Source organism: Vicugna pacos, chromosome 33 (assembly GCF_048564905.1).
Source record: "Vicugna pacos chromosome 33, VicPac4, whole genome shotgun sequence".
Classification (NCBI taxonomy): Eukaryota; Metazoa; Chordata; class Mammalia; order Artiodactyla; family Camelidae; genus Vicugna; species Vicugna pacos.
The window spans coordinates 7232721-7242742 of NC_133019.1; the positions used below are offsets into that span (position 1 = coordinate 7232721).

General features: G+C 36.8%; 1 protein-coding gene across 1 annotated transcript; it reads right to left on the reverse strand.

Annotated features, from left to right (window-relative positions):
- Positions 1-1731: 1731 nt before the first annotated feature.
- LOC102538263 (olfactory receptor 8A1-like) lies at positions 1732-2852 on the reverse strand. The gene has a single exon (XM_006209894.4). The coding sequence runs from the start codon at positions 2689-2691 to the stop codon at positions 1732-1734; it is 960 nt and encodes a 319-aa protein (XP_006209956.1). The 5' UTR covers positions 2692-2852.
- Positions 2853-10022: the final 7170 nt, after the last annotated feature.

Here is a 10022-nt window from a genome sequence, read left to right on the forward strand (position 1 = left end):
GGTCTTTGACAAAGTGGCCAAAAAAAAAAAAATTAAGCAAAGGTAGTGCTATCAAAAAACAGTGCTGGACATCAGCATACAAACAAATAAATTAGACTAGAGCTTACACGGCTCACAAAAATTAACTTAAAATGTATCAGTGACTTAAATGTAAAATGCAAAATGATAAAACTCCTAGAAGATAACGAAAAAATCTAGATGACCTTGGGTGTGGAAATGACTTTTTAGGTAGAACAAAAGTACAGTTTACGAAAGAAAGAATTGATAAGCTAGACTTCAATAAAATTAAAAATTTCTACTCTGTAGAAGGACACTGTCAAGAGAATGAAAGGACAGGCCACAGTCTACTAGAAAACATTTGCAAAAGACATATCTGATGAAGAACGTTATGCAAAATAGATATACTCTGGATGGACCTTGAGGATAAGTTGCCAGAGAAAGACAAAAACAGCATGATCTCTCTTATAGGCAGAATCTAAAAAAGCCAAACTCTAAAAACAGAATAAAATGGTGGTTACTGGAGGATGGGTGTCAGGATACAGGACAGATGTTGTTAAAGGCACAATTTTGCAATAAGTAGTAAATAATTCCTAGAAATCTGATGCACAATATGTTGAATATTAACAACAATACTGTATTATAGTCATCAAACTTGCTAAGAGATTAGAACTCAATTATTTCAATCACTGAAAAGACTGGATAACTATACGACCCGATAGAAGTACTAATTATTGCAACAGTGGCAATCATATTAAAGATATATAAACAAATTAAATTAACATGTGTAGATTTTCAGTTTACAAAGTGTTATATGTCAAATATATTTCAATTAAAAAATGGGAAAAAGAGGAAAGGAACAATCTTAACAGAGACATCCCCAAAGAAGATAGACAGATGGCAAATAAGCATATGAAAAGATGTCTCATATCATGTGTCATTAGGGAAATGCAGATTAAAACAACGAGATACTAGTACACATGTATTAGAATGACCAAATCGAGAACACTGGTAACACTACGTGCTGGTGAGGATTCAGAGCAACAGAAATCTTATTCATTGCTGATGAGAATGGAAAATAGCACAGCCACTTTGGAAGACAGATTGGCAGTTTCTGACAAAACTAAACATACTCTTACAATATAATCCAGTAATTGTGGTCCTTGGTATCTACCCAGAGGAGTTGAAACCTATGGCCGCACAAAAACCTAATGATGATGATGGCAATAATTGGTGAAGGGGCCATTTAAATAATCTTGGCACAAATGAGATAGTAACAGTATAATAAGAGAGAGAATAAAGGCATACATCTGGGTGAGAAAGACTTTGTGACTTCTTGAGACTTTTGAACTCATCTCCATTTGTGTACTCTCAAGTGCAACTTAACTATTAGTTTGGGTAATATTTCTCTATAGAAGACGGTAAATCAATGGACAGCTGTCTTAAATTCATTGCTGAAAGTTCTAAATTTATGTTGCAATCACGATAGATACATGTTTACCAGAGAGCAAAGGATATCCAAACAAACAACTGATCACAAAAGGGAAAAAAAAAACCCATGAACTTGAAACCAGCAAGATTCAACCTGTAAGACATGAAAGATGTGAAAGGGAGAAAGGGAAGAGGGAAAAATGAGTAAATGCATTCAACAGGTCATGCTGAGAAGGGGCTGTTTTCTATTCATGTGTGTATAAGCTTGTAAAGGGCTTCTCCCCTATATTTCTATCCCAATTTTCAACCTGAGAAAGAATAATGACATCTGCACCCAAAGAATGTTCTCCTTAGAGTTTTCTGCATGGCAGCCTTGACCTCCTTATTCCTCAAACTGTAGATTAGAGGGTTCAGCATGGGGATCACTGTGGTGTAGAATAGAGAGACCACAGTCTCCTGGGCCAGGGAATTGTCTGCAGAGGGTTTTAAGTACAGGAACATGGTAGATCCATAAAATAATCCCACAGCTGCAAGATGGGAGCTGCAGGTGCTGAAGGCTTTGGACCTTCCCTCTGTGGAGTGGATGTCGAGGATGCTGGACAGGATGAAGGCATAGGAAACAAAGATTGCTAAGCTGGTGACCACAATGTTGAATCCAGCCAAAAAGAAAGTTGTCACCTCAATGTCATAGGTGCTAGAGCAGGAGAGCTTCATGAGTGAGATGACGTCACAGAAGTAATGACTGATGAAGTGCTCACAATAGGGCAGTTTCAACATGAGGACAATCTCTATGGTTGAGCCAATGAGCCCCATTGCGTAGACCACAGCCACCAGTGGGGAGCAGACTCCATGAGTCATGATGATGTTGTAAAGCAAAGGTCTGCAGATGGCAACATAGCGATCATAAGCCATCGCTGTCAGCATGTAACACTCAGCAATGACAAACACAAGGAAGAAGTAGAGCTGGGACATGCACCCTGCATAGGAGATGGTGTTCTTCTCTGACACAAAGTTCACCAGCATTTTCGGGGTAATGACAGAGGAGTAGCAGAGATCCACGAACGACAGATTGCTGAGGAAGAAGTACATGGGGGTGTGAAGCTGAGCATTCAGACAAATCAGCGTTATCACACCCAGATTCCCTATCATGGTGACTGAGTAGATCCCAAGGAAGAGGAGGAAGAGGGGGAGCTGGAGCTCTGGCCGATTTGTTAAACCTCCAAGAATGAACTCTGTCACTGCAGAGTGATTTTCTGCAGCCATTCTCCTCTGTTTGAGAGCCCTGTGGAGATAAGACAGAAAAGCCTATGAAAGGTTATATACAGTCAGCCCTGGGTATCAGCAGCTTTTCCACCCCGGAATTTAACCAACGGCGGATCGAGGACACAGAGGGCTGACTATATTCACTGCACTATGTCATTTCAAATCAGAGACTTGAGCACTGGTGGAGCAGACATCGAGGAATGAATGCGTGAGCTTTTCTGGTGAGGCTGGGTATCAGCCTCTGTTCCTGAGTGAGTGATCTTGAACTCACTTTTTCCTGATTGTTTATCTCTTCACTCCTTCAAATGTTTTCTTGGATTCAGACAATTGTGAGCTCTGCCAGTGACTGAGTGACATATCAATATCCACATTTGAGAATTACATGGAGTTATAATATCATTTTCCAAAGTTAAAAAAATGGAATAATATACATGGAAATACTTTCCAAATATTCAGCTGCTCTACAAATGTAAATTTTCATTAGTAAATTTTTTTTTCACTGAACCTGAGGTCCTAGGATAGCTATTCTTAGTTCTGATTACACACAATGACCACCTGGTGACATTTAAAAGATAATGATGTCAGGTTTGTACGTATGGTACTTCTGATTTACTGGCATTTTGGGGGCATTAAGCTCTGTTTCCAAGCAGGTGGCAAAGTTCAGCTAAAGGTAGTTAAGATTTTTTTTTTTAGGTTTTGTGTTTATTGGAACCAGAATAATTTTGTAGCTTGAAACACTGGCTGGAGTGCAGTTTATGCTGAGTGAAATACAGCTCCTGAGAAACAATTTGAGATTTATTTCTCTTCACTGTGTTGAAAGGACTTGGGGAAAGTTCAGGTTGGATCAAGATTAGGAGTAGGTAGAAGCAGAAGCAAAGTACAATGCAACCTACAGATCAAGAGCAAAATGATTTGAGTAAGAAATGGGCATTTTCCCTTATCCCTTTCTTTGCATGTCCTTAAATCTTGGTGTGCTTAGCTGCCAGTCGATCCTTGGCCACTTACTCTCCTCATACCAAGTGTATCCTCTAGAATAATCACATCTCTCTTATTGCTTCACCATTTTGCTATTTCTATGCTGTTGATTTCCAAATTACTACCTACTGTTTGTCTAGTTTTAGAGTCAACCTATGATCAATGAAGAGAAGATTTTTAGCTGATGGTAATTACATGTAGATGCCCAGGAGAGTCCCTGGAAGGAATCTTGGTTTATCTAATTCAAAACAGCAGTTTAAATGGGTCTTGAGAAGCAACTCCTGTCACTGGGAGTCACATCTTCTTGTGATGATTTTTCTTTATTTCTCTTTTCTATCCAATGAGAAAAAACTGAAGAAAACATCATTTATAAGAGCAGATAGTTTTTTTTTTTCTGGTAAGTTACCTTCTAGAATTAATTTGGTAGATTCTGTTGAGTAATTGTCAAGTGGTAAACGTAAGCCCCTGGACAATCACTTGTCTGACCCTGACTGAAGTTTTCTAAGTTCTAAACAAGATTGGTCATTAGATGAAATAACCTTGAAACCACTCTAATACTTAGTTTTTATTATTCCAACTTATAGATGAGCAAAGAAAAGTTCCATATGAGTGAAAAAGCCTTTTTTAAGAATCTGAAGTATTTCACAACATATTTATTTAAAAGTTAGAGTGGATTTCTTATTCCACTCATGAAGGGTGAACTCATACTGGAATTGTATTTACACCATAAACAACTAGAAAACCCGACAAGGTACATGAAATAACTTTTTCCAGACATTTGACAACAGGCAGCACCAAATGGTTGCTGAGATTCCTGAAAGGAAGGAAGAACATACCATAAGCCAAATGACTGCACCAGTTTACCTGCCTATAGGAATTTTTCATGTTACTCTAAGTGGACAAATCCAGAAAGGATAAATATAGTAAAACCTAGAACAATAATTAAGTAATAGTAAAAAAAATGCTATAGGTAATAAGCTAATAGTGGACATAAATATATAATAATTTATATAATTTATATATAATCAGCAAAACACTCAATTAGGTCAGAAGAAGTCAATGGAAAAGAAAAAATAGAATAAAGGACAGTTGGTAGAAGCAGAAAACCAATAGCAAAGAGGTAGACTTAACACCCAAACTGACAGTAGAATTAAATGCAAGTAGCTTAAATATTCTAAATAAAATGCAGAGATGCTCAGATTGGAAAAAAGGTATTACCCAACATTATGCTTTTCCAAGAAATTCACTTTAAAGACACCGGTAGCAAAAGCTGTAAATATGGAAAAAATATACTATGTAAACATCAATCAAAAGAAAGCTGAAGTGACTGTATTAGCGTTAAGCAAAGTAGACTCCAAAGCAAGGAATATTCCTAGAAATAAGGAGGGACGTTCCATGATGATGAAGAAACCAGTTCATCAAGGTGACATAAGACTCATAAATGAGCTCACCTATAACAGCGTTTCTAAATACACGAGCCCAAACTGACAGAACTGAAAGGAGAATATACAAGCCCACCGCTAGCTGGAGGTTGCAATACTCTTTTTTTAAATTAATTGATAGAACTAGTGGGAAAATTAACAACAACATAGAAAATACTCACTGCTTGGCTTTTTTGGAACATCCCACCCAGAAGCAGCAGAATACACAATCTTTCAGGTCCTTCCCACATAGATCAGTTTTCAAGATGAAATCCATTCTGGGCAATGAAACAAACCACCATATGTTTAAAAAGTTGAAACCATACACAGTATACACCCTTACCAGAACAGATACAGACTAAAAGTAATTTATGGAGAGATACCCAGAAAATCATCAAATATTGGAAAATTAAGCAGCATAGTTTAACGTAACACATGGACCAAAGAAGAAGTCAGAAATTAAGTTAGAAAATAACATTTTGAGCTGAATGAACACGAAGATACATCAATCAAAATTTTTGGAATGCTGCTGAAACAATGCTAATAGGGAAATGTCATTATTTTAGAACAGAAGGAAATTCTCAAACTATTAATCTAGGTTTCCACCTTAATAAGCTACAAAAAAGAATGGGAATTAAGGAAATAATATAAATAATCATGGAAATCAATAAAATAGAAAACAGATGAACAGTAGAAAGAAATCAATGAAATGAAAACTAGTCTTTGAAAATATCAATAAGGTGAAATATAGATAGAAAAATAGATCGATAGGGATAGAGAGTGCATCACATAACATATAAAGGAGCAGAAATGAGGGTGCCTTGCACATCTCAGTGTCAATACTGGGACCTAGGATGGAGGGGACTCAACATAGGAGAGCAGCAAAGGCAGCTCCAGGCTAAGTGAGTCCAGAAACGACAGAGCATGGAGGCCTCCAGGAGACAAATGAAATTGGTTGATTGTCTCAAATGTTTGGACATTTGGAAAATAATATTAATGGGTACTATGGAGCACATGAAAATATAAAGGAGAGATACTTAGCATTGGGTAATTATTATAATTCCAGGAAAATTACAAGTAGTAGAAATAAGGAAACATAATCTAAAGTACAACATTCAGCTCTGCAGTGATGACTTACTGCAGAATTAAGTACGACAATGCAGGCTGCGTTACCATAGTTCTAACCCCATAGACATTTACTGAGAATCAAAAATTACGACTTTTTGGGGAGAATAGGGAGAGGAATTGGAATAGGGGGAGTGTTAGATAAATCTGCATCTATGTTAAGTGGAAGCAAAGCACTCAACAACATACATATTAATAATTATTATGACTTAGGTCCTATTACAGGCCATAAACAATTTCCAAAATAGTAAAGTCCTCTAAGAGCATGATAAGCATACAATGACGAAACATAGAGGTAAATACCAGAGTAAACAGATATTTGAAAGTGGTTTCCTCTGGGCAGCAGAGGGGGCATGGGGATGCTTGGGGAAGGTAATCGTTACTTCTCATTATCAACCCCTTTAGTAGCATTTGGAATTTAAACTATGTGTATGATTATTTTAAAATAAAAATTGATTAAAATGCTTACCTTCCCTTATATATTTTTACTGGTGGCATTAATGTAGATCATATTTTTTTATATAAAAAGCATAACTATGTTAAAATATTTGACAATGTGGCAGTTAAAGGTGCAGACTCCAAAGTCAGACAGAGCTGGGTTCAAATTCCAACTCTGGCTTTTACTATGTGAGCTTAAGCAAGTTACGTAACTTTTTTACTTCTTAGCATTCTTGTCTATAAATTGGAAATAATGACAACAACAACAACAACATCTACCTCACCATGCAGAGTATCTAGCATGTAAGTGGCCAACATCTATCCGTAGCACCAGATCATACTATCAAACCATGACCCTGCTGACTTCATAGAGATGAAACACAGACATGCTGTCCAGGAGGCAGGCACCGGTACATATGGAGATGATACTGAGACACACCCTATCTCTGAGATGTATTTCTGACCTGAAAAAAGTTTACAGTCTTGCTATTTTAATTCCCTCCTCAAATAATTACTAAAATTTTTGTAATCCTTTATTGTATACACATTTCTTTCAGAGATTGTGTCAAGTACTACTCCTGAAATCCTTGGTTGAGGGAGGGAATGTATTTATAGCAGGAATTATGACTCCCTTTTTAGTAATGAGAAACTGAAGTGCTGAGATTTTTTTTTTACTCATTTGATACAGTTTTATTAGAATCTGTATAATCTTAAGACTTGAGGTATTAGAAAACAAAGAGATAAGGTTACGATCAAATTGCCTTTGTCTTACCGTTTTTTTTAAAAGAAATTGAAGAATTAAATTTTAAAGAAATTTAATTGCCCTGCAGCACTGTGTTAGTTCCAGGCTGAAGTGCTCAGATTTTAAGACTTCTTCAAAGCTTACTTGTGGTGACTTGAAACTTGAACCTAATTCTGCTGTCTCTCAATATTTACTCTTTCCCCTGATTTGTAGGCTAATAAGTACACACAACTACGGCTCTACAGCAGTATTGTGGCTGCACAATATTGAGGTTTACTCTTCATTTCTTAGTATGAGGGGAGCATAGAAAAAAAGGGATTATCTACTCTCTAGGACAGGGTTTGGCAAACTCAGTCAAATCCAGCCCACTCCCTGCTTTTGTGATAAGGTTTCACTGAAGCAAAGCCAGAACCCAAAAGCATATAAAAAAGATTACACATCGCGATCAAGTGGGGTTCATCCCAGGGACATAAGGGTGGTTCAACATACGCAAATCAATCAATGTAATACATCACATCAACAAGAGAAAGGACAAAAACCACATGATCATCTCAACAGATGCAGAAAAAGCATTTGATAAAACTCAACGCCCATTTACGATAAAAACTCTCACCAAAGTGGGCAGACAGGGATCATATCTCAACATAATAAAAACTATATATGACAAACCTACAGCCAGCATAGTACTCAATGGTAAAAAACTCAAAAGCTTCCCACTAAAATCTGGGACAAGACAAGGCTGCCCACTATCACCACTCCTATTCAACACAGTCTTGGAAGTCCTGGCCACAGCAATCAGGCAAGAGAGAGAAATAAAAGGGATTCAGGTTGGAAAAGAAGAGGTAAACGTGTCACTGTATGCCAATGACATGATACTATATATAAAATCCATTCCTTTCTGCACTGTTGACGCTGCTCTCCTGCTAGGATGGCAGAGCTAAATAGTCTCAAGAGAGATCCCATGGACTGCAGAGTCTAAAATATTTACTACTTGGTCCTTTCTGGAAACATTGGCAAACCTCTGCTCTAGGAAACTGATACTACTCAAGCTGCATAATTCACCCAAGGTCACATGGCTAGTGAAAAGCAGAATTGGGCGCAGAACCCAGGATTTGTGACCCCAGTCTGTTTTGTCCTCCACCATACTGTGCTGTCTTGCTGTAACTTATTTTTTTGGGGCATTTTATCTTTATACTTAAAGTAAACTTAATTTAATACAATTAAGGCCAGGGAGGGATCTTATTGCTGTATTTCCAGCAACTTTTTTTTTTAATTACAAAAGCAATATATCTGCATTGTAGAGAAGCAAACAGACAGACAGGCAAGAATCAAATAATTGTATTCTAATGACCAAGAATTTAAAACTGCTGTGTATGTTCTACCAGATTTTTTTCTCTGTATATATGCATTTACATATATGTGTATGAATATACATTTTATTTACTCAAAGTGAGCATACTATACATGTTGGTTGTAACCTGCTTTCTTGTGTAGCATTAAAAGACATTGACTTACTTGCTCAGCAACAATAATTTTACTTGCATTCATTCTGGTTTTGAAGACAAGGAAATCTGCATCATTATAAACTTTATACCTTAAATTATTGGCAGTGAAATATTTAACTTCTTAGTAACTAGTAACAGAATTTTGAATTGTTAACTCAATTTTTAAAAAAGAGCTAAGCACATTTCATCTGGATAGTGACAATGGATTTAAAAGATATATTACATATCCGCCTTCCATCAAATCTGAGTCTCCTAATAGGATAAGGAACAGAAAATCCACAAAAATGTATCATTACTCGAAATCAAAGTTCCTTATAAAACAGACTATAGTTCGTAAGTAGAGATTTTAATCCCTGTCTCTTGATGTGAATAGATCTTTTCTATTGAATAGAAAATTGTGGGCAACAGAAATCTAAGTTTTATTCTTGTAATCTTCTAGCTAATTTATAAATAATCCAAAAATTTCTTGTTAGTTGCTAAAAATCTTACCCCTAGTTTTATCAGCTCACCAGGAGCTCAGAATTGCTGCTAATGACAACATTCAGAATTACATAGACAACTATATTTCCTTTTTAAGTGGGGAAAAAGCAGTGTGAGAAGGGGAATATATAATTTAGTACATAAAAGGCCTGCCATAGAAATGGGAATTCATGGAAGATACTTTGTTCCTATCTTACACAATTGCTTTCAAACTATAATTGAATACCTGTACTGAGGAAAACTGGAACACAGTTATCTGGAAATCTTAGGAGGTGCTTTGCTTTCAGCGATCAAGAAATGAGTATCAGAAAATAGAAAGCTACTAGATTTACATTTATCTCCAGTCAAAGTGGCCAATCCATAAAAACGGGTCTCTGAGATTGGGAGTGCTGGGCACGTTTATGTACAGGCAGGATCTCTCCTGGAATATAGCCACTCCAGAGACTGGGTCCTCATTAAAGGAGCAATTAGTCTGGATTTACACATGCACTATGAAAGATGTTTTACCTCCAAGGTGTGTTAATTTTTCTTCTATTGGGAGAGTTACCCTGCAGCCTGGGCAGTTTGGTGCCTAATGCCAGCACTAGGGCGTTTTCAGTTTCATCATCATTATCCTCATTGTTACCATGACCACCACAGTCATTC